General features: G+C 49.1%; 1 protein-coding gene across 1 annotated transcript in view; it reads right to left on the bottom strand.

Moving 5' to 3' along the window:
* The window catches only part of DSCAM (DS cell adhesion molecule), a 540,559-nt gene that overhangs the window by 124,041 nt on the left and 390,458 nt on the right, over positions 1-26,060 (bottom strand). The window contains exons 13-16 of the mRNA XM_015593080.1: positions 12,162-12,358; positions 10,794-10,890; positions 10,082-10,210; positions 1,785-1,952 (exon numbers count right to left, since the gene is read on the bottom strand). Of these exons, the coding sequence (XP_015448566.1) occupies positions 1,785-1,952; positions 10,082-10,210; positions 10,794-10,890; positions 12,162-12,358 (591 nt within the window). The remainder of the gene's footprint in view (positions 1-1,784; positions 1,953-10,081; positions 10,211-10,793; positions 10,891-12,161; positions 12,359-26,060) is intronic.

Here is a 26,060-nt window from a genome sequence, read left to right as displayed (position 1 = left end):
TTCTCCCGAAACGCCCAGTGTAAGGAAAGTCCAGGAAGTCAATACGTTGTTTATATAAATATTTAAGTAAGATTCTATTTTTGCAGGCGCACGCTAACACTCAGTTCCCACTTATTTCTGGGGAACGCGAAGGGCTTTTAGGGCTTGAATCTTTTTCATTTATCCAAGATGTTTGTGGTAAGGAGGGGAAAAGCATCATTATGTCCATTTTGCAGGTGAGAAATCGCGCAGAGTATTAGATACTTAAGACACTTAAGCGTTAAGCCCTCCTATCAGCCACCCCTAAAAACAATTTTCAAGAACTGCTACATTACCGTGTTGAGAAATGAGTGCTCCTTCAGGAAGAACTGCACATTTTTACCTATTTCCTTGAGGACAACATTGACTATCACATATCCAAAGAGTTAAATGTATTTGCTTTGATCCGGCAATCCCAGTTCACGTTATTTGACCTAAGAAAATCATCTTGAAAATGGCAAAAGATGTAGCACGAGGATATTCATCACGGTGCTGTTTGTAGTAACAAAAACTTGAAAACAACTGACACGTCCAACAACGTGGGATTTGTTAAATAAATGGCAGAAGGTACCACTACCCGCCGTAGACCACTTAAGACATACTTGAGTGATGCCAATTTGGGGTGCCTTAACCAGGACAACGGAGAAGCGGGTGGTGGTAATGAAGTGCACAACAACCCTAATTCCCCGACTGAAAGATGAAACAACCTCCCGTTGGACTCTTGGTCATTTGGGGATGATCACCTTAACCTCGGTGATGGAGAATCATGGATCTGAGACTAAGCTTCCGATGTCACCACGGCAGTAGGTGGTGGCTGACTAGCGCCCACTGCTGGCAGGAAGGGAAAAATCTAGGTTTGGGCACTGGACACTCTTTGTCCGCCCCCACCCCCAAGAGATGAGCCAGGCTCCGGTTCCCTTACCTTTCCTTCCCTAGAAGAGCCCGAGGTGACCTCACCATCCCCTTTCCCTCCAGGATGTGGGCTGTTGGTCAGCATTCATTGCCACTGCCTAATTGCTCAGTTCTCTACCAGCCACTTAATTTCACCCTCTGATCCCCATGTGCGGACCTGGTGTCGAAGAGTGTGTGCACACTTGTGTGTGCCCGCATGTGTGTGCATGTGTGGGTGAATGGGTGATAGAACAGGTTCCAAAAATGATTTAGTAGGTGATAGCAACACGTTCCTAGACAGCTCTAGGTGCTAGGTTTATGGAAAGTGTTTTGCCATCTTCAAAATGCTTGTCTCTTTCTTCTAAGTTTTCAACACTGAATAGGAAATACTTTGTAATAGGAAAAAGAGCAATAACATTTAATCGTAGAAAGAGTGACATTTCTATTCAAGCAAATAACCTGCACCACCATCTCCCCAGCTCCTCATGCAGCAAATATTCTCGTTGTTTCTTAGTGAAGCCTTCCTCCCTCACCTGCACTATATAGGATCTCGGGCAAGACATATATACTCATGGTTCTCCTGTCACCCGGATTCCATGCGTCCACATAGAGAAATTATAAAAACAGCAGAGTTCTTTAACTCTGACTAGACCGTTAAGGTCTATGTCTTTTTATTAAGTCTTGGGTATGAGAACCTTGAACTAAGCCCGAATTGAAGAGCAGTGCCTCCCAAGTAAGAGGCAGAGCATTGTCTGTGTTTCTGGAAGAGGGAGGAGCTGCACAGAGCTCTCACCAAAGGTCTGGTTCTGCATTAAGCAGCGGAGCCCTGAGAGCCAGCTCCGGGCCACTGGGCACCCCCGCCTGGACGCACGCACCTGCCTCGTCCGCGGTGATGGACAGCTCATTGCTGGGCTCGCTCTTGCCGATCCGGTTCTTGGCGTACATGCGGATGCTGTAGGTGGAGGAAGGGTGGATATCAATGATGGTGGCCGAGTTCAGCTGAGGGGAAACATCTTTGGTTCTCTGAGCAGAATCCCAGGAGTCTTTTGGGTTTTGTTTTTCGAAAAAGAAGAGATAGAGACGTGAGTTTTTTCCCTCTGCCTTTGAAAGTTCACAAGTAGGAATTAAAAACAAAAACAAATAAACAACAACAACAACAACAAAAAAAAACAGAAGGAAGGAAAGAAAGATTACAACTCAAAGTGAATTCTCGATGCAATGACCCCAGGGTGCTGCTGGCCTGGCCTTTATCTACCCACTTTGGGGGACAAAGGCTGCAGGCACCGAGGGACGTCTGACACACCAGGTCTACTGGCGGAGGTCACAGAGGAAACTAGACATGATAGATTCTCACAACAGTGAGGTGGGCGACGGCCGCGTCTAAACACTGCTCGTGACCAAATGAGTAAGGGTTCGGAAGCACCCCGCCCGAAAGAAAAAAATACTCGTTTCTTAAAAGTATTTGGAAACCAGCCAAACCTTCGGTCATGTCAAATCCCTTCTCCCAAAACACAGTGGTAAAAATGAAATTCATATAAAAACTAATCTCAATCTCCAGCACAAACACTGCTTACCATACGTATGTCTCAGTTCTAAATCATGAAATGATTTGGTCTCACTCAGACCCTTTATTGTAGGAATTATTTTTCAACCACAGCTAATTTTAAAGGCAGCACATGCCTCGTATGAAGAGTTATCACTGAATTCGTGAGAATGGGTACCTGCTGATCTTAGAGCTTCGACCAATGATGAGAACGTCAGCAAACGGTTCTTATTTCGGAAAGGGTTTGGGAACGTGCTGGTCAGGGCAGGTGGTCAAGAGAGGATGTTGGTTGTAGAAGAGCAGAGAACCCCGCCATGGCGCACAGAGAGAGTGCTCACGTACTCCCAGACCTCTCCCAGAGTCCCCTTGCGCAGTGCTCATCACACTTGTAAGAATTTCATTGAGATTCTGTATCCCCATGAGGCCAGAGGCCACATTTGCCGCGTTCAATGCTATCACAGAGACCCTGACAAATACTGAATGCATGTTTGAAAGACGAATAAATAAACAGCAAATACGCAGACCTCTGAGTCCTGGGAACGACCCCTTCCACCTTGATGGCTGCCACGGAGGTTCAGAGCACCGTTCTGCCCAGAGGTAACTTCAAACACAAGAGGGTTTCTGCACTTGCAGCAAAAACAAATGTCTTCGAGCCTACCTTTGCTCTAACTTATCAGAGAAGGGACCGTCACAGAAACTAACGACCAGTATTCCAGCTGAAAGGAAAAGTGTCATTTGCGTCACAAAGACTTTAGGCAGAAGAATGGGACATAAAAAGAGAAGATTTTGCCAAATATCTGACAGTGGGCGACGAGAACGCGATTCAACAGAAGACGAACGACGGGGGAGGGAATTTAATTCCAGTCAAATGACACGTAAAGAGGAGCCTCGTCTCACAAAGGGAAAGCCAGACCTCCCGGGGAAGACACCTCTGGGACAACCGAGAGGAGGCCCAGTGTCGCGAGAGGCAGAGGAAGTGGCTCGCGAGCCCCACGAGGGAGCAGCCACTTGTCGTGGTGGACGCTTCTGCCAGGGCAATGTGGAGGCTTCTGGAGCTGACGGGGCCCATGAAGACATGGCCATCGTCACTGGAGGATTGCCTGGGTGGTGGCTGAGCGCCGGAAGAGTGGACATACTCATGTGAACCGACCATGTCCTCCGGCTAGTCAATGGCTAGCCCATGGGGAAGTGACCTGGGCAGGGCGTCCAGGCAGGAAGTGAGAGGTCCCTGGAGAAGCGGCTGGATTTTAGCTTCCTCCTTGGAGTTATTATACTTTGAAAGAAAAAAAGATGATGTCGATGATCCTGATCATTAGACTACGGTTCAAAACAGCCCAGGGTGGCCTTTCGGCTAAAAGTCAAGAAGGCGAGAAAGAATGCGTTCTCTCGAAGGATTTTAAAGTAACCGAATGAAGGAGAGTCTAGTTAAGTCCCTGAACACACTCCTGCAAATGACATGGCCTCAAAGGAGGAATAAAAACAGAGCGGTGACTGTCCAGGAGGAAGGAGTCAGGAAAAAGGGCCGCTGCTTACGATCTCAGACGCTGACGCGCACACAGGCAGGTCGCGGACCATTAACGTAATTAACTAAACGTGCTTGACACGCTAACACTGGGCATTAAAAACCATCCCAGGGACGCCCTGATGCTTGGGAGGATGAAACCGCAAATCAAAGTACAAATATAACCTGTAGGATTATACAATGGAGAAAGTAGACTTCCTAGGAGTAAGTCATGAACAGAAATGTGCACTTGGAAGTCCAAGGGCAAGGCTGTGAGTGTGAGCCGGGAGGGTGTGGGTCAGGAACGGCAAGGAATAAAATCGCGATGGGGCTGCTGGTTTTGAGTTGCAGAGAGTGGATGGAGCATCAAGGAGGGTTTGTAAGTCACCCTGGAAGTTGTTTACAAAGGGTCCCTATGGAGGTGTGGGCTGGGCTAAAGGGGATGCCGAGGTTCCCAGCATCTAGCAAGAGTGGGGAGCTGCTCCGCTTGGGGGGCCGGGAGGGCCGAACGGAAAGGGCAGTGTTGCTGAAGTGCAGACAAGCCTGGAAGCTCAGAAGACGGGCCCACAGGGCGTCTGTGCACGCAGAACACCACCTCTGTCAGGACCCTCATCTGACTCGTTCTCTTCGCCTGCCCTTGGGCGAGCTGCAGACAAGCCTGGAAGCTCAGAAGACGGGCCCACGGGGCGTCTGTGCACGCAGAACACCACCCTTATTTGACTCGTTCTCTTCGCCTGCCCTTGGGCGAGACGGACCGGAAGTCCGAGGGAAGGGGAGCCTGCATGGTATGGTCCGCGGAGCTCAGCCTCCGGAGCAGGTTTGTGGTGGGAGTCAAGGCAGCAGTCAGAGAAAAGCCAGCAGCAAGGGAGACTCACACTCACAGAGTCGCTCCCGTGTGCTAGGTGTGGTGGCGACGTAACTTCTGCAGTCCCCCGATCTGTGGGTGCACTGGAAATACCTCGGAGCTTTGACAGTGCACCTGTCAATCGACTGACCCTCCGGCGGGTGGTGCCAGAGCTTGTGCTTTCAAACGCCTCACGCCCTGCGTCGTTCTGGTACATGGCTCGGGTTTGGGCAGACGGTTCTATCCGCGAGAATTCTTACAGCATCCTGGTGGGGTGAGGGCTTTCATTTCATTGTCAAGAAACTCAGACACCGTCACATGGCGGGAGAGAACCGGGGTTGGAATTTGACCTCCGCTGTGTCGTCCCCAAGCTCCAAGTCATTTTCCTGAAGCGCATGACCTCCACGCAGTCTCTGTAGGACGCCTAATGGGACCAGAGTTCGATTTTCCATCCCTCAGTTGAAAGTCTCACATGTTCACATGAATACTTTCTGGCAAGTTCTTGATGTGGCTACTGATAAGGGGCAACACAAATAGTCTGGCCAACTGCGGTTGTATGGGGCGCTCACAGACCTTGGAGGTCAGACACCCCAAGTCAAGGACAAATGTAAGAGGGTGAACTTGATCTGAAGAAGTGTCGTTAGAGGCCAGAATGAGTGACGGTGACCAAACGCTCTAGAGACACCCAACAGGTAAGTGTGAGCGTGTGACTAATAATCAAGTAAACAAATAAAAACCCACGATGGCTACCCGCATGAGACAGTCTGTGCCTCCTGTCCCGGCTGGTTACATTCCAGGGCGTGAGGGGGCGTGCCAGGGTGCCGAAGCCCATTCAGGGACCCATGAGGCACCGTGGGGGAGAGAAGCTCTGGAAGAGGGGACACGGGAAAGCGACAGGCTGCCTTACAAAGAGAAAGAAGCAGACGGGGCAGACTGATGGGCTGGAGGCACGTGCAGGGCAAGATGCTGGCAGGGGGCGTGAAGGGGCTCCTCGGGGTCCCTTTGGAGGACCAGTGGTCACTCAGAACCACGTGATGTAGCCGCCGAAGCAGCTGTGGAATCACGGGTTACGCTCAGAGAAGTCACACATTCTGAAGGAGGGAGGCGAAGGCTCCATCGTGCCTGTACCTGGTCGGATGACATCTGTGAGGCTGACATCGAACGTGATCCGAGGGAGAGGGGCAGGACACGGTTGTAGGAGGTACAAGTAAAGCGACAGAAGGTATTTTATTTTTCATGGCAAATAGAAAACCGAGAGTGTCCTCTATTTTCAAATCCTGGAAGGAATGTCGTCTGGCCAAAGGGTTTGGGGGTGGGAAGAGGCCGCCGGATTCAGGAAGGTCTATTTAGGGGCAAGAAATGTAAGAACTTCCCACAGTCACGGCAGAAAGGTGCTTTCTGGGGCCAGAGAGTCCCCGTTGCACAGAAGGAATGAGCACTTCTAGGGACCCATACTGATGAGAATGTGAATGCACTGCGTTCTTAGCATTAAACGAATAGAAAAAAGCACCTTTCAGGCGATGATTTCATGTCCTAAAACAGGAGTTGAGAATCAACAAGTCAACGAGTGTTTATTACGAGTCTCTTCTGTGTGCTGGTCTCTGTGGAGGATGCAGGGACGCAGCACAGGACCCCTCAGACGACAAACCCTGACCTCAGGGGTTAACGGACACCGTCTCTGTCCCTCAGGGCACAACTGCTCAGTTGGGGAGACAGATATTAAACATCTTCCCCGTAGAGGAGTCAGATATTAAATAAACGGTCGCAAGCCCGCCAAAGCTTCCGAGGTGTACAAGATGCCATCTGAGTAGAGAAAGGGCACATCATAAGACAAGTGGTCAGGGGAGGCTTCCTGGAGGAAGTGGCATTTAAGCTGTGACTAGAAGAATCGGTTTTCTGTGTACTCAGCCTATAAATTGCACTCGCCGATGTTGTATTTTTATACACTCCGAACTTATCGAGGAGAAAGTAATACATGAAAACGCCGCCTAAGACAATGTAGGCGGTGAGCACCGTCACACCCGCGTCTCCCCAGGTAAGGGCACATCCCTCCTCTCAGAGCTTTCACATGGAAAGGGATGGAGGTCCTGGAGGGCTCTGGTGGTCATCTCAGGTCACAGAACGGGGCCTGTGTGTCCTCAGTGACGCCCCTGGGACTCGTCCTGACCCTCACACTGCCATGCGGTTGGCCCTATGTGCGGCTGACGTAGAGTGAAGGGTGGAAATACACCCTCCATCCTTTCTGTCCCCGGGGTCACAGACAAGGGGCTCCCCTGCCTTGGCGATGTAGGGCCCGATCAATTTATTCTTACATTTAAAAATGCTGTTGGTAAAAAAGATGATTCTTAGGTTTGGAGTGCGTGCAAATTAGATATAGCGAATGTTTACTGAGCCTTCTCTACTTGGCAGGCACTGAGCTCGGTGCTAAGGACTCAGGGACACGAAATCAGAATCCCTGCCTTTGGAACACTTACGGGAGATACTGAGGAGTCTGAAACAGATGGTTTTAGAGGCATTTTACGCATAAGCATTTTCGTGCAGGCTTGAGTCATACTGAAAGCTGCCATTTATTAGGTGTTCACTCCGTGGCAGGCACTGGGTAAAGGGTTTCAAACGCATTCCCTTCGTAAAGAGAATTCGCCAAGTGCCCACTGAGTGACAATCATATGTGAGGCACTGGGCTAGGTGCAGGAGAGATGACCCGGGCAAAACTAAGCCCGAAAGGCACAGGGAGCCCCAAGGAGCCTCCGGTCTGGTGGAAGTGACACGTCAATCATCAGCCACAACTGCTATGACCCTCTTCCCAAATAAAGTCACATTTTGCGGTACCCGGGTTAGAACGTCAACATATCTTTTCGGAGGACACCGTTCAATCCACAACATCAAGAGAATGTCAGTTCTCCCTAAGCTAATGAGCAAACTTAATATGATCCAGATGCAAGCAATACAAATGTTTCTGTGAAGTGAGACAAGTTTATCCTAAAGTTTATATGTGGAAAACTGAGAAAGACAAGCTGCGGGGGTGAACTCGCTCTACCGGATGTTAAAACCTAAAAGCTGTGTGCTGGAAACGGTCTGGTACCGATGCGTTAACAGACGATTCAGTGGAATGGCACAGAAAGTCCAGAAACAGACGAAAGCGAATCTGGGATGTTGGCATATGGTACAGGGACACCTGAAGCCACCAGCGAAGGTGGACTTTGTCATCAACGATGTTGGGTCAACAGGATACCCATCTGGGAAGAGATAAACTAGATCTGCGTCCCCCAGCTCACACGAGGATAAACTCCAGATGGACTGGAGGTCTGAATTTTAAAGAGAGAGAGAAAGGAGTATTGGAAGAAATCAGAGGCCACGTTTTTGTGGCCCCAGTGTAGAGGTCAGCTTTGCTAACTTGACTCAAAACCCAGACACAATAAAAGAAAATGTTGATAAAGATTTGAGAAAAAAAAAAATCACAGAGAAAAGTCTTATGCATTCGCACGTGACGATACCGTCCAGGGAAGAAAGGAGGGTCGTTGAAGGAGCACAGGAAAGGGAGGCCCGGCCCGCACTGTGGCTCAGGGAGGCGTCCCTGTGGGGCTGGCATGAGCAGTGAGGTCCAAGAAGGAGGTGGAGTAGCCACAGCACCGGTGATCTGGGGAGTGGGGCCCTTCCAGCCAGAAGGCAGCCTGTGGCCTCTGAGGGACCCTTGTCACGGGTAGATGCTGCGGTGCCCCATTTCACAGAGGAGAATGGTGAGGGCAGGTAACTAGCGAAGGGGCGCATCTGGTAAGAGACAGGGCCGGCAGTGGAGACCGGGCAGGCTGGACGCCAAACACCCTGGGAGGACCGCTCCTGGAAATGACCGATCCCCCTCGAGATGGAGGCATCGAGCCTCCCCCGAGATGCTACCTGGGCCCTAGTGCCAAGAGCCCGGAAGCCCGCGGGCCTGGGGTCAGGGCCGAGCGGCAGAGACTGGAGGGCCGTTCCTCGCTCTGGGGACGCTGGGGGACGTCTGCATTTCTCCCCAGCTCTCACTGCCGCCATCAGCGTCCAGGCAGTCCTCTGTCCTCAGCCAGACTGCGCCGGCCTCGCTCAAGAAGCATTTCCTTTACTTCAGAACCTGAGTCTCGGAGCTTCTATCCTGTGGCTCATCCAACCCGATTTCTTTCGGACAAACACAAAGCTCCTGGCCTCCCACCTGCCCTGGGGCAGCCCACTTGTCCCCGTGCCCGAAGGACCCCCGTTTGGGTCAGCTCTGTCTCCAGCTTGCCCGCCTGGTCACTGTGCGCCTCCCCCAGGCTGTGCCGTCTCTGTCACCTGTCCCGGTGACAGTGGCCGCAGCCTCGGGCCCTGCGTTTGCTGTGCCTCTCTCCCAGGTGGCTCGCTGCACCCTGAGATGGACGAGCCGAGCGGTGCCATCTCGTGCTCCGTGGCAGGTCTCAAAACCGGGTTCTAAAAGCGCTGCTCTCGGTTCGATGCATCTTTCTGACTGTCACGTGTTGCTTTCCAGTCCCCTCATGGTCCCATCGCAGGCCGTTTTCCTGTTCTGTCCCTCGCACGCTCGTACTCACGTATTTCCTCACTCTTGACCTGCCTTTCAAGCTGCCTCCGGCTTCAGCTTTACTACAGCTTTGGCTCAAAAGACACTAAATCGGTCGTGACAGCGTAATCTGCATTGAAAGTCCTGCCCAGAGGCCGCCCTGGGCCTGGTGGATCCTGAGCTCACACTGACTCTGGCACTGTCACTTTTGGACACCCCTGTCGGGGTCCTGACAAGCGCACTGGTCCACCTTATCCGTGGATGCTCGGCCGACGTGGCCGCGGGCCGGCCCAGAGGGAATACACGAGGGCTCTGGGATGCAGGGGTGACCGACCCCATCTGGACAAGGAGCAGCTTCCTTTCTCTGCACAAACCACCACCACACCACTCACGCTGCAGACCCCGAGTGCGGCTGGACGGTCACCCAGCTGGGAAAATGCAGAGGGAGGGGCAGCGGGGGACACAGGGAAAACGACGACGGTGGCGGCCAGGTCCTGTCAGCAGCTGCCCACGCGCAACACCGAGGTCCGGCCGCTGGCAGAGCTGAGCTAAGCAAGTGCACGTCCACGCGAATGCCGCTCCGCGGAGGGCCACGCGGGCAGGCTTCGTGCCGGAGAAGACACGGACCGGTAAAAGCGGCCTCCCCTCCCCCGGCCTCTGTGAGTCCCCGTTTATTCTTACAGTGAAATAAATAAAAATGGAGGAAAACGAGAGGGCTGTCCGGAGCGGGACCTGAGCTGGAGGAGGTGAAGGACTTACCTGATTTGTTTTTGCACTCGATGTCGTAGCCCGTGATGGGGCTGTTGCCGTCGAAGCCCATGGTCCACCTGAGGGTGATGGTGCGAGCCTTCACGTCTTTGATCTCAATTTCGGGGGGGTCCGGGGGCTCTGTGCGATCAACGGGACACGGGGGTTAGTCCGGACGGGAGTCGCCAGTGGAAACGCTAAGCGTGCGTCACAGAGGCTTGTCAGCATCCCACACTGGCAGATGCTTTTTACGGGGGAGCATTTTCTTTTCCCTAATCATATCTTCGGGAGGAGAAATTCCGCTTTCTCCAGACTGCCAATTTTCACAGAACTTGCAGAGTCGGGCCAAACCTGGAGGATTTAAATGTCACTCCTCTGGTTTGGCTTCTATGACTCAAAAACTATTTGGAGTGAAACTTAAAATGTTAAACTTCTCTTTTGATTCGATTGTCCAGGAAGGATGCCTGAACTTGAGCGAGGAAGGCCTGCTACCATACGCTGTGCCCTCGGCAGGACCTGCCGAGGGCATCCGACCTTGTTCCCTTCAGGAGTTTGTCACCTAAGTTTTCACCCTGCTAAGTACCGCATCTGCATAATCAAACTTTCCCGAGCATTGGGAAGCGTTACACGGCAAGCCGAGTCTACACGGGCGCCCGAGCCTGGGCATACACTTACTGATCTAAAACGGCCATGTGTTTTTTCCCCTCTGCAAGCAACTTCCTACCTTGCACTGTGAGCTGAATTATTCCACGGTCCTCCCCATAAGAATTGATAGCATGACAGGAGAAGAAGCCAGAATCCTCTCTTACCGTTGGCAAAATCTATGTGTAAGGCAGAAAGAAACTCATCTTATCCAGTAGCACGGAGGGGAGAATAAGTAAAAGGGCTTTGGCTGTAAACATCTCTCCACTCCACCCGCCTCCTACCCCCAGAGCACACGCACGTGAACACGCACACATACACGTGCGCACACACGTGCACACGTGTGCACACTCATGCACACACACACAGATGCATACACAGGCACACACGCACACACACATGCACACACATATGCACACACATGCACACACATGCGTGCACACACATTCACACAAGGCACATGCACACACATGCACGTGCACACACATGTACACACAGCACATGCGCACACACATGCGCACACACATGCACACACAGACATGCACACTGACACACGCACACGCACACCCCTCTGCCAGCAGATCATCTCAGCACAGCTTTAGCAGTGCAGATGGATGGGTTCTATGTACATCAGCGACACCAGCCGCCAGCTCCTTAAATTGGATGCATAATTTATGTAGGATGCCACGGCCAGGTGGATATATATTCCACATATAGATTTCCCCTCATAGCGTGTCTTTAAAGCATCCGAAGCAGCTCTGCCTAAAGAAACAGATCTATAAACACTGCATGAAGCCCAGTGCGCAAGCTGCAGGGCTCGGCTCCTGGACCCCACGACTGGACCCTGCGAGGTCGTCGATATCAGCGTTCCAAACCCAGGCCTCTTTGCCCTGTGCGCATGCTCCAGCACCCTCTCGCCCCCTCCCTGAAAGCATCTCTCACTTCACCACCAGTTGTGCTGAGAAAGAAAAAAGACCATAATACTTTTTCCCTAGCTTTCGTCATTCTATAGGATGGACAGAATTTTTTTACATTGGAATTTTCCAAAGAAGCAACATATTTTCCTTATAACATTTATTTTTTTGTCCCAAAGCCTGTCCAATTTTCCTTTTATTAGCAAGTTAAAACATGCACACAGCATAGAGTGTCACTCCTCCAAGATTAACTGTCATTTAGAGACTATTTCTCACATTTTTTTTTTATTACAGTTGGGTTCCCTGCCGTGTTCGTAATAATTTAACTCTCACTAATACTTAGGATAAAGCACCGTATTTGCAGGCTACTCAATAATCTAGCTGTATGAAGGGGGAGAGAAACGGTGTTTCATACAAAAGCTCTGAAGGATTATTTGCTGTTTGCTGATCACCCACAGTCCCCCGCTACGTGAACGACCAGGCTCATCCTGGCATTGCAGCCAGAGTCCAGTCTGCTGTGTTCCTCATGCTTTTACCTGCAAAGTGGAAATCACCTCCTCGCCCGCCTCCTTGGTGGATACCAGGTAACGGGCCATTTCGGGGTTGATGATGCGGTCCTCCTTCTCCCAGCGGACGATGATGGGCTTCTCGCCGTGGGCTGTGCAGCTCATCTCCTTCTTTTGCCCCTGAGTGGCCAGGGTAGTGTTTGGATAGGACGTGACCATCGCAGGAACTGCAAACCCAAGAGGGACACAATTTATTCGGCCAAGCAGGGTTCTTGGACTTGCCCACCGTCGTACTGGACTCAATCATCTTAAAGAGGTTTCTTTGAAATAAAACCGAGTCAAGAAAATGCAGAGCAAGAATCATGATGGAAAGAGAGGGAAGGTGGCAGAAAAGTGAAACTGGCTAGATGAGCCCTTAGCAGCAGGTGCTGCGTGGCTTCCTATTCGCCGGGTAGTGCTCTCTCCCAATCCTGCTGAGGGCAAGTGCGGGTCACAGGGGCGACTCATGTCCCCAAGGACACACTGAAAAATGATTCTACTTGCTGATTAGACTGGGAAGGGGGCTTCCATTAAGACGTATGCTCTGCTTTCTGTCATCATTTGTGTTTCTAACTGTCACTGAGTTCAACTAAGGACATAAAACCATATAGATCGACTTAGGTGGAGCCCTGCGTCCTGCGGACCAATCCCAGCCGTTACTTCTGGGCATCCCCACTTCTCAAACTTGCTGCAGACTTTACTAGTCACTTGGAGACCTCAGACCGTCTCGTTTTCCGTAACTATGGCGGGGAATCTCGTCCACAATTCACTGAGAAGATAGAAAACTATCTGTGAACTGTGTCCAGTTCCCTCTCCCCCATCTCAGAATTAATCTGTAGTTGTTCATTCCTGGCAATATGCTGGGTGACATAAGGCCTCACTCCCATTCCATGACCCACCCCCCTAGAAATGCTGGACGACATATAATAAACTCCTTTTTAAATGCATACTAAGCTTACAAGAAGGTGAGAGAAAATGCAGGAGCCAGAAACGGAAGTGGATATTGAAAGGCCAGAGGTGCTCTGACCACCTGAGAGGCAGGGGGTTGAAAGTGAGACCTCCAATCCAGGCTCCTCAAAGGGCTCTATCTTCAGAGCAAGAATATGCCTCCTCCCTCCCTCCCCCCGCCAAAAAAAAACAAATCCATAACAGCAAAGGGAGAAGCAAACTGCCTTGTCTTGTGTTATGAATGAAGAGAAAAAAACTGTCCCTCGTGAGAATTTGTAGCTGATCTGACTCTACGTAGGTTTGGAGTCAAGCTTACATGAAAGGATTAATATGGTGGAGACTGTGGTTTGGTAATAGGCCTGGGACCCAGCACAAGCAAACACGAACATTCTGGAAGGATGTACCCTCCATCCAGACGCCCTAGGATGCTCCCAACACGAACCTCTGCTGAACATGAGCTCACAAACCAAAAGTGTAAAACACGAGCCAACGAACCACCAGAGTCCGGATGCCGCGAACCCCTGAGAGTGGGTGTGGGGCTGGGATGCCCCGTGTGTGGATGCAGAGCGGAAAGGGAGCACTCACGCCCGGACCGGGGCGCTGGGCGGGAGCACCAGGTGCCTGGGCCGTGGGCTCTGGGTCGCACCCACTCTGCCGCACAGAGCCTTGCTCGTGAGCCCAGCCCGCCCCGTACGCTGCAACACGTGCTCTTATGGGGCCCGAAGGTGGTTCTGGGGAGAGGCCAGGCCAATCCGTCGGCTCTCCTATCACTTTTCCTTTAAACACACGATTTTCTTTACAGTGGCTTCGCCTCCGTAAACCTCAACCATAGGGAATATATTTATGAGAAAAATAAGGCAATAGAAATTACGTCTAAGGACCCCCCAAATAGCCCTAAAATATCTGTACAAAATACGAACATTTCAGCAGAAGGAGAAAGCCTGGTGCCCTCAGAGCCTGTTCGTGTCTCTAAGCGGGACAGACAAGCAGGTTAAATGACTTTTCTGCCCAGAGCAGAGGGGAACACCCGAGGAGAGCGTGGCGGGCTGTGAGCAGCGGGGCTGCCAGCGAACGTGGAAAATCGAAAGAGCCGATGAGAGCAGAGAGGAACGCGCCGAGGTGGCACGAACCTCCGAAGGCGAGGTGACGGGCACCCCTCGGCCCAGCGAACGCGGGCCCCCTCCCCTCGCCCCGCGGTCAGGCCCTCACACCCACACTCACTCACATCTCAGCCACCCCCGGGGGTGCGGGGCACCCCAGGAGACTGTCGCTGTGGGTTTCCACACAATGAACCTCAGCCATCGAGAAAACACAAAACTGACTTGGTGCGGTGCGTTTAATAAGACAGAACTATTGAAAACACTAAAGAAGATTTCTTTCCAAAATGACTAATAAAAAAAAATTTTAAGGTTGAAAACTGATTTCTGAGAGGAAAACTAAGTAATATTTCCATGCCCTTGCCGAAGAACAAACTACATGCATAATTATCCTTCATCTCCAATGCTGCTTAAAAATAAAATACAAAAGTAAAACTACTAAAGAGTTATGGACTTTTTTGCCCTCAGTAACTACAGTCACCAAAAAAGTGATATTTACCAGGCACACCTGAATAATCTCTGTACCCCTAAATAGTTTGGGAGCCCTGTTTTCCGACTGGTATCTACTACGAGATTCAAATTTTTAAGTAACCAAGAGGGTAGGAGAAGTTGGTTCTGCACGTTTCACGCACGTGATCATGCTGGATGGACCTGACATCTCTGCAAGCATCCTTGAATGTCTTCTCTTGAAAAATATACCAGAAGGGAAGGTGGCAGTGTCATTTCCCTGTGAGGGATTTGGAGAAGGAATCAGGGACATCTGTTGAACACTGACACCACAGCAGTAGGACTATTTTCGGTAGAAGGTTTTCGGCACGGAGGGTGTTTCTTAGGATGCAGCTTCTCAATAATGTAAGCCAGGGTAATTGTTCCTGGTAAAAAAAAAAATCTCTTTCTATGATAATTGCCAACTATATACTCGCATATGTTATCAAGTTACTTATAAATTTAAAATACAGTGAGATTTTAGTTATAAAAAAGTATATGTTTTAAGGAAATTATTTGAGGATCTCTCAAGATGCTTTGTTTTGTTTGTATAATGACTTAATCTTTTAAAGACAGGAATTGGTTTCCTATAGTAAGATTCATTGGATAAAACTGATGGCCATAGTGTGGAGGAAAATGGGAAAATTAATGAAAGTATCCGAGACGGAAGTCTCTGTTCTGCCTAGCCTGGAACTGACACCTTGTTGCTGAGGAAGATGCTGAGGTGCTACAGCATCTGTTTTCACACGGATGATGCCGACTTGGGATCTACCTTGAGTTTAAAGCAAGGACCCCTCAGCTGCTTTGCTCCGGGGCGGGGCTGTGGCAATGACTGGCTCTAACTGATGATGCTGCCACGTGAGGCCATCTGGGAATGCGGGAATGAGCCAAAGTGTACAGGTAAGGAGAGCCACAAAGCTGGCTGGTGGCTTCTGCATTTTAAACCTGATGGAAGGTAGAGACCCCACCAGGAACGCCCAGGGCTGCAGAGAACCGGGGTACTGGATGGGCTGGTCTGGGGTCTCAGGAAGACGATGTGGGACTTAGAAGCGGAAGAGTCAGCTTCGGTCACTTCCGTCCGTAGATGCATCGGGGTTTGGTTTATTGTTTTACTGACTGATCGAAGAAAGGGATGGAGAGAACGTTAATAATGAAAACCAAGGTCTGAAGCCATTATATTGTACATAGCCCCAAATACTGAGAAACTATTCTAATGGGAAACATTCAGCAAAGGGTCACTCACGATATTGACAAACGAGTGAAGTTTCCATGTAAGTCTGCATTTCATCTCCAGCTTGTTACCATAAACAAAAGTGCCAGCCTAACTTCATGACGGAGCACCGGTTCATCCGTTGGAACTGTAGGGTGCCACAGGGTGGTGACGGACACAGAGCTCATTGAAAAGCAATAAAAATATTTCGTGAGAATGAATTGTGACACCTAGTATTATATATTTATTGTTTATAATATTTATTGAGGTCTGGCAGTTAAACATTTACAGGAGTTCCCCCTTACCTGCTGGGGTTGTGTTCCAAGACCCCCAGCGAATGCCTGAAATCATGACTACTACAAGATGTTATATAGAATGTTTTTTTTTTCCTATAGAAACATACCTGTGATAAAGTTCAATTTATAAATTAGGCACAGTAAGAGACTAACAATAATAAATAATAAAAATAGGACAATTATAACAGTATACTGTAATAAAAGTTATGCGAATGTGGCCTCTTTCTTTGATAACCGATCTTATACTTGAGACAGAGACTAAGTGACGACTGCCTGGGTAGAGTATACAGCGTGAGTCACATCCCGGGCCGGACAGAGTGGGATGAGATTTCATCACGCTACTCAGAACGGCAAACGATTCGAAACTTATGAATTGTTTATTTCCGGAATTTTTCATTTAATATTTTTAAAGGACAGTGTTTGACCGCTGGTAATCGAAACCACAGAAAGGGAAAGCGTGGATAAGGAGGGGGCACTATACTAGCACACCGCGGGGCGTGTGCAGACTAGAAATAAAGCAACGGGAACATCGGAAAGGAAGTGAGGTCCCAGCAGCCAAAGCAGGTCGGTGGTTGGGGGGAGAGAGCCCTCCACTCCTTTGCTTACACATGGAGGGACATTCTGTTACAGCGACACTTCTGACCTGTCTCTTGAATAAAGGGGTAGTGACTTACCAGATCTGAGAGTTGAGAAGGAACTAACTAGCGTGGCCCAGTCCCTTCCGGTCATCTGTTGACAGAGGACATGTGTCTGACTTGCAAACTTCCTGCAGTAAAGGGGGCGTGGCCAAGTGAGAGGAAGTCTGTGTGTCTTCAGGCTTGTTAGGAACTGGGTGGGCACGTCTTCCTAATACTACACTGTAGGATTGGAAAATCCACACTCTCCAGAAAGCTTATAACAAACTACCCTGCTTCTGTGTCTATCCTTTGCTCGATTCTGAATTCAGGGGTATTATTTATTGGGCCCTCTTCAACTCTAATAATAGCTATGGACTATTGACCTTGAGCGGAGAATTCTCGTTGCCTTCCCGAACTCATTTTTCTTTTCTTTCCCAAGTTTTTAACAGGAGACATCATACAAAAATATTCCTGAATAAAAGAAGGTATTTATAAGCCTTTCTTACAGCTAGATGTCGCCATACAACTAAGCTCGAGGCAGTGATCTATCTAGGACTTCTGGGAGGCACGTTCAGCTGGGTGGAAGCCCTTTTGGCCTCCTCCGTGTCCTCCCATGTCAGCCTGAAATCAGGACCTGATAGCTGGAGCACCAGCAGTCATCTTGGACCATGAGGTGACCTTGAAAATGAGTGCCTGAGTCCTCTATGACACCCTGTGGCTCCCCTCCCAAAGCTGGCCTGCTTTACTCCAGAGAAATGTTTACATGAGAGAGACATAAACTATTATATTTATCCATTCTTATTTTGGATTTTTCTGTAATAGGAGACTGAAAATTATTTTGAATTTACTTTAATCATAGGTCTAGATTCTTTGGGGGAAATATAGCCTATGTTCTATATTTCCACAGCAACACCCCCTTGCATACCCATAGGGATGCGCTGGGTTGTCAGCAGCCTGTAGAACACGGTAGTTGCCTGCATTCGAATCCTTAGGTGTGCTGCTGGCTCACTGTGCGCCTGTGGACAGTCACCTCATCATTCTGTGCCTCGTTTTTGTCCTTTGTCAGATGGAGATCGTAATTGCCGAGAGGGTAACAGCCAGCCCACAGCACAGAGTGAGTGTGATGTGAGCCTCCCTCAATGGCTTCTCCATGTGATTGAAGGCACAGGTTTCTCCCTGTCCTTGATTTGAATAATGAAGAGCTTTATTGCATTCCGTGTGGGGGAAATGCCTTGACTAAAGCATGGATCTCTGGTTTACAAGTTATCCATCTGAAAAAAAAAATGCTTCTCTTCTGACTCATAGTTCTCCTTTGAAAGAGTGCCCTACCGAAATGTGTGTATTAGTTCTGGGTAATAAATTCTGTATTTGGTCAAGAATATTCTGGCAAGCCCATGTTCTCTCGTCCCACCCAAGTATTTTCAGCCCTTTACAGGAACGGTCAAAGGATTTTTCAGAAACGGATCATTATCATGGCTCTTTGCGATGCTAGTGTCAGAAGGCACAATCTTTTCACTTGTCACAGTCATGGACACCAAGAAATGGCGACATGGAGTTTTGAAGGATCACAAATGGGAGGGGTGCTCAAACGGGGACTGGTACCAAGGAGAAGGTGTGGGCAAACCCTGCTGGCAGGGGCAAAGGAAACCCAGATCAAGCGGGCTTTGTTCAAAGACTGTGCCGAGTGCTTCTCCTGCACACCGTCCCTCAGCTGGGTGTTGCTATATATCAGCTTATGTCAGTTATTTATCAGTTTATAATTTTCTTCCACAGAGCAGGGTACCATGTAATGGCGCCTCCATGTTCAGCAAGTCTGCATTCTTACGGTGTAAGGGAGCCTCGTATGACCAACTTTCCTACAGCGGTGCAGCGGGGTTGCTGTCACCAGCCAGAGAGAGCTGATTATGCCCAATGCGCACCAACTCTGCCGTCCCTTAACATTACCTATTTAGCTTGAAATCAGAAACGGTGGGAGGATTGACATCACTGAAACTGGCAAATGCTAGAAATCGGGGCTTTTTTTCCCCTCCCTCCATCCCCTACAGAACCTTACATGGGAGGCTATGTCACTACGTTAAGAATTTTAAAGGGTGTTCCCACCATGCCAGAGGCACTGAGAAGTCAGCGAGGTTCCCTACCAGCAATAACTAACCTTAATCATAACAGTAAACCCTACAAATATGAATAGCACATCACTGTATCTTTGGCTACCTATCAGCAATAAATCGATGCATATATTGATTTTTCACACAAATATATAGAGAGAATGAAAATTTACATTAATCCATCACTGATATTAATGATTAGTTCCGAGCTTTACTCTTCCATTTTAAGGGCTCGACCGATAACATAAAACTGGTCCTAACACGGTTTTATTTATTCCTCCTCCCAGTTCTGCTGAAGATGAAACAAAAGGAAACGCTTAGCATCCTGGGTAGACAACCTGCCTGCCACAATCATTTGATTCGATCTCTTCATTTTACAGAGAGAAAAGAGAAACCCAAGGACGAGCATCACAGGCCCAGATACGAGTCCACCAGGATCTGCTGTTAATCACTCCTATTTTAAAACCATCATCATCGATTGCGACCTCGATGAATGGTGGCCGCCTTCTGGATGCCCAGGATGTCCCGTGTCTGAGCAGGGAAATCCCACACTCTGGGAAATCTCTCAATCCCTCCATGTGGTCAGAACAGAGGGGGCAGAGGAGTGTGTGGGGCCATGAACACGGCAACAAGGCTGTCCCCACACTCGAGCTGGACAAACGAGGCGGGCGCACCCAGGTTTCTAGCTGGGGGGGCTAGGGAGGGTGATGTTCTGACACATGACCACCATTTTAAACTGCCTTTCTTCTACATTCCCCCAACACTTGACTATGAAAATATGTCAGACGTACAGAAAGTTGAACAGCCATATACCCACGGCCTAGATTCCACGATGAACATTTCATGCACTGATGGGAGCCAAGATTTACTTTTACTGTTATGTCATCAGTCAATCAAAATATACCGAATATCTAATTTTCATTATTCTGTTTTAAAATCGACTTCGGTGGAAGCGTGAATCTGAGCGTCCCCAAGACCTGGCCTGAAGATTAGAATATAGGAGAATTTCAGGATTCCTCTCATCTCGACATCTTGTCCCCGTTAGCCTTGATTTATAAATAAACGGAACGGAATGGGTTAAGGCTGGCTAAACCAGAACTTATTCCTTCTATGCCCCTACCCCATCGAAAGCTCTATTTCATCTTATAAGATTTTAAAAACAGTAACATAGCCATAAAAGTCATGCAGCAAATCTATCTTCTTTAACCCTACGATGGCGAATCTTTCCTTTCCCTCCAGGGAAGCCGAGCAGGTCCACACGTCGTAAATAATACATCTGTGCTTCTGTAGCCTTTCAAGTTTCAGACACTCTGGCATGTGTGATCCTGCAGCAGCATACATGTCCTCAGTAGAGAAGAAAGTTCTTAATCACTTACTCATTAACAGGGTCAGGGGAGGTAGGTAATCAGCCTAAAGCCACGTGCCTGGTGAATGGGAGACCCAGAATGGCATCCCAAGTGTTCCGAACCTAAACTCAAAGCCTCTTTGCCACCCACAGAGGAGCACCCGAAACACTGGACACAGAACCTCTGCGGTCCGCAGGACACAGAACCCTGAGCACAGGGCATGCGGCAGCCTGAGCATCTTGGACGCCCCTCCATCTGAGGGGCACTCGGCGGGGAATCTTTATGATGCTCCCAACAGCTCCATTTCCTCAGCTGCAAAATAAGGATCCCGACATGTCTCCTGCCAGCCCGCTGCATATTTGAGAGATGATGCTTGCAGGACTGGCTATGTGGCTTGTAGGATCCAGAGCAAAATGAACACGTGGAGCCTTTTGTTTCAAACAGCAGGAGAAGGGGCCATTACAGTTCTGAAATATAAAGCTTTTCCCTTTCTCTGAGGTCTCTATCTCCACGTGTCATGATGATCTATATTTTCTATTGAACGTCCCGCTCCCTCAGGCTTGGGGCTGGGCATGTGCGGGTCCTCTCAGGCAGCCCGGATGTGACCTAGGACAGTGCCCGAGTCCTCCTCCCTCCAGCATGGCCATCGTGCCAGAGTCTTGGGTGAGAGACCCCCAAGGGTCCTTGAGTCACCGTCTGAGAGCTCTGTGGTGTGGCTGCCTCTGGGCAGGGAGGGCTGCCACCGTGCCCATGTGGAGCCTGACCCTGATCTTGCAAACAGGCCCCCATGTAATGCAGCGCCTCAGCGATTGCTGGGCAGATGAAGGGAAGAGGCCCGGGAAGTGAGAGAGCGGGCTGCTGAGAATCCGTTCTGGGGTGGCAGGCGCTGGCGAGAGGTGGAGAGACACAGGGGCTAAGGCTCCAAGTCCTCAGTTCATGCCCTGTCATTCCACTGGACTTCACTTACAAAACACAGATTGAAAGATAAAATTATTAAGAACTTCAAGATGGCGGCCAAAGACCATTACTCCTCAAGCGTAGGAGCCTTGGGGGCTCGGGTTCCAGGCCACTGCACCAGTCACATACCCAGGACGCTGGTCCTGGAGGCTGGTAAGTACTTAGCCTCCTAGGCAGTCACTGCTGTTACCGGCAGAAAGGAGCAGCCTGGTTACCAGGAGGGGGCAAAGGAGCAGGGAGGGTCCAGTCTCCTGGGCAAGACCTGAGCGGAACTAGGCACAATCCCCAAAATGTGGTGGGGTGGCCAGTGGCTCCCTCTTTCTCTGCTGCCATGCCGAAGGAAGGCCACGCAGACAAAGGCAGACCCTAACAGGAGAGCCGTTAGTCCCAGCCGCTCCTGATGCAGTGCGGCCCGCCCACGTTATCCTTCCTTCTACCTTCTGTTCCGCTCCTTCCATTGCCTGGGGGCCGTCAGGGACCCACAGCCACATTTCCCAGTCCCAGCAAACACGCGTTCTCGGCCTATCTGACCCAACGCTGACCATCTTAACCACGTTCACGTGCACAGTTCAGTGGCGTTCGGCACGTCCACACTGTGGGCGACCAGCACCCTCATCCGTCTCCAGAACTTTTTCATCTTCCTCAATTTAAACTCTGCACCCGCTAAACACCCACTCCCCATTTCCTGCTCCCCCACCCCTGGCAACTCCCATTCTACTTTATCTCTATGAATTTGACAGCTCTAGGTTCCCATATAAGAGGAACCGGGCAGTATTGGGGCTGGCTTATTTCACCGAGCATGACGTGTCCACGGTTCTCCCATGATGCAGTGTGTGTTGGAATTTCATTCCTTTCGAAGCCTGAATATGTTCTGTTGTGTGTATCTGCCACATTCGTGTATCCGTTCGGCCATCGGTGGGCTCTTGGGTTGTCTTCACCTTTTGGCTACTGTGAGTAATGCTTCTGTGATCTTTGGTGCACAAAGCATCCATCTTGAAAATACCTGCAGCGTTTTGCTAGTGAAATGGTTTGCAGTCCCGAGCCTGTGTCTTCTCAAGGTCTTCAGAGGCCGAGTGGCTTTCTCTCCGTTTGGGGTCTCTGCCTCCCAGCTTCCTCTCCATTTCCTCATCTGTAAGAACAATGAGACCTGCAGCCTCCCGAGGCTGTGATGAGGGTTTAATGAGCTTATGTTAGCGGAACCCACTGAGTGTGCCGGAAGCTGGGCCCCCGCAGAAACGCAGAGCGTCATTATCACTGCTGCAGGATCAAAAATTCCTCCTGTCCAAATACTTATTGTTCATAAAAGTTTTAGTGAGTCAGGCTACCTACTGGGCAGCTCTAATCCCCATAAAGAAAATGATTTCTCCAGCCAGGAATTAATAAGTTCTTAGCACATACTAAAATATCTCCTCGGCTGGGTTATTATGCTTACATAATGAAGTTACTTTGATTATAACCATTAATCAAATATGTGTTTCCGAGCTGCAGAGGGCTGTACTTGATGTTAACCTTCAACGAGGCCGACAGCTTCTCCACTTCCTGGCCGCTCTCCCGGGGCCTCGGGACACGGCTCGCTGTGCCAGCATGCAGACGGACATCTAGGTCTCCTATGATGTTTGCTCTGAACTCGTTTCGGGTTACGTCATTGGAAGAAAGTTGATTCATTTCGCCCGACAAGTACGAATCGTAACCCGAAGATATCGAAAACAGTATTTTTCTCCAATTCACATGCAGGTCGGCATTTGTGTCTTTCTTTTCTTTCTTTCTTTTTTTTTTTTTTTTCTTTTCCGGTCATGTACACAGATGCTACATTTTGCCTAATAAGAAAACCTTCTAATGATTACGTAGGAAAAAAAAGGAAGTAGTTAAGTAGAATTTGATTTCCCGCAGGATAGTAAAAAAGTAAATTTAAAAATGTAGGCATACGGACTATGTCATCATGAAAAATGGCCACGGCCTGGAATACTAATGAAAACAAATGGCTCGGTGGTGTTGGTCACCCCTCAGTGTGGTCCCGGCCGTCCTCAAATCTGGGTATGCAAACCACTCTACAGCCCCTCCCACGTTCTACCGGAGCTGTCGGTCCCCACGACCTATAGAATACGGTGGGAGTGGAAGGCGAGCACTCTGAGATTCGAGTATACAAGGACTATGGCTTCCATTTTGGGCGCTAGAGTTCTCTCTCTCTGATCACTGCCTCCAGGTAAGCCTGCCATCGTGTCACTGGGAGTGTAAGTGTCTGGCCAGCAACCCGTGCAGGAGCTTGACGTGGATTCTCCCCTTCTAAAGTCCTCTGATACAGCTTGAGGAAGGCAAGCAGTTTCCATGGAAACAGAACCGGCCGTTTCTAGTGGCTTGGGGATGGATACACAGAATAGTTAGGTCCAAAGCCATGTTCTAACTTTTGAGCAGGTGCTTTACATGCAGCTGTTTATCACAGAGAAGCGAAGGGAAAGAAGATAAACCACATCCTATTAATGCTCGTGGTAATGACCAGGCTCTCATCTGCTGATACTGGCTGCAACGGCATATTGCCCGGGGCTCCCTGGAATCCAGGACAGTGTCTGCTAGCAGCTGTGCTCAAGCTACCTCCGTCTTTAGCACATCCTAGGGAACTCTTCCCCTGAAGAGTCTCGTCCAAGATGGGGCAGTGCCCAGGACTTTTTCCTGCCTCTGACCCTGCGATCCCCACCATATTTTTAAATTTCAAATGTCTCACCTTTTTCTTGAAACCCTTTCAACCACTTTGTCTCATCCTGTGTCAATATCCATTCCCACAGCACCCTCTTGATTTGGCCACTGATGATATGGTCCCATTGGCTAGCACACAATGCACATGTGTTTCAGTAATTTGGTTATCTGGATTTGGTGATAGCATTTGGTTTATTTAATGTGGTTATTGTTTGTTTGTTTTTCCTACATGTCTTTATCACTTGACTATGCCACTATCAAGGACACAAAAGTCCTTTTAAAGACACCCGGTATAAGAACGATGATAATAATTACAGCTCACATGTATTAAGCCCAATGTTGAAAACTTATTAGTTTTTAATCTCTACAGCAACCCTGGGAGGGAGGTGTTATTATTACCCTCTCTCAAAGAACAAGCAACGCAGCTAAACCCAGCCTGTGGGAGTCTAAGCCAGCTGCTTTTTCTTTTCTTTTATTTTCCTTTTATAATTTAATAATGCTTTATTTTATTGCTCAAATTGTTTTCTCGTATATATATACACATGCGTGAAAAATTAAAAATTATTGGGGTGATATTGATCAACAAAATCCAATAAGTTTCAAATGTACAATTCAACAGTGAGGCATATACATGTGTTCATTTAAGGAAGATTTAGCATTTGTGAATAGAAAGTTTGTCTTAGGCGCTTATATATATATATATACATACACATACACACACACACACACACACACACACACATAGTATTGTGCGTTCACCACCCAGTTAGATTCCAAATATCACCACATATTTGACCCCTTTTACCCCGTCTACCTCCCCCTTCCCCCTTCCCCCTTTCTCTCTGGTAGCCACTAGTCTACTGTCCATGTCCATGAGTCTGTCTGTTTGTCATGTTTGCTGCTTTTAGATGTACATCCCACATATGAGTTATATGAGATAACATGTGTTTTTCGACTTTTTCTGTCTGACTTATTTCACTTAGCATGATTATCGCAAGATCTACTCATGTTGTCACAAATGGCAGTATTTGTCACAACTGCTATGGAAAACAATATGGAGGTTTCTCAAAAAACTAAGAATTGATCTACCATATGATCCAGCGGTCCCTCTACTGGGTATTTACCTCAAAGACTTGAAAACTCATATCCAAAAAGATACTTGCACACCGATGTTCATAGCAGCATTACTCACGGTGGCCAGGACATGGAAGCAACCGAAGTGTCCTATGACAGATGATTGGCGAAAGAAGCTGTGGGTACATGTATACAAGGGAATACTACTCAGCTCTGAGAAAAGATGAAATACAGCGTTTTCTCTCTCATTCCAAGTGGAGGAAATTCTCACGTTCTGAATTGTAGGATTAGTGCTACTAAAAGATGGAGAATGTGTTCTAGCTCAGGACCAAACGCCAGGATGAGCGAGTGCACACGCACACACCTTTTCTTGCTTCGTGCTGGGGGCTCATGAGCTTCAGATCCGGTATAGAATCAGCTAACCCTCATTTGCCCATTTGTGGGCTCGTGTTCAGTGTGACCGCTGGCAGGCAGCATCTCTCGGTGTCTTCGTTGAGGACAGTTGATAAATCTTATGAGGAAGAAGGAAGAAGTGGCAAGGAGTTCCTAGCTCACAGCACTGTTAATCAGGAGATATTTTAGGGCCGAGCAGCTCTCAGGGGGTTTTTCGATTTCAGAGGCTTGGGAAGTGACGTGTGTAACGGTCCCTTCCCTGGGGAGGCGAGCAGGCACTAATTGAGGTATTGACGGCTCTAAATGAAGCAGAAACCCACTAGGAAGACTCCGCCCGGAGGAGAATGAGCACAGCCAAGTAGCCATGCGGGGCGTTGGCAGTCTCGTCCACTGCTCGTCCAGGCAGGGGCGGTCACCTCTGCACAGGGACTTAGTCTCTACAGCACGCCTCTGGGCGAAAGGCCATGAAAAATGATCAAAGTACCGTATGAAAAACATCTTTATGGTTTATCTATTCACTGTCTTTATAGATGAGGATTTACACTGCGTATTTTCCTGATTCACATGTAAAGCGGGCATATGGGATATTTCAGTATGGCTCAAAATACTCGGGCATATGAAGAATGTTTCCCAGCATCCCATACAGCTTCCCATGGAGAGAGAGTGGAGC

This window comes from Pteropus alecto, unplaced genomic scaffold, assembly GCF_000325575.1.
Source record: "Pteropus alecto unplaced genomic scaffold, ASM32557v1 scaffold97, whole genome shotgun sequence".
NCBI lineage: Eukaryota > Metazoa > Chordata > Mammalia > Chiroptera > Pteropodidae > Pteropus > Pteropus alecto.
This window is presented reverse-complemented; position numbering and strand designations above follow the sequence as displayed.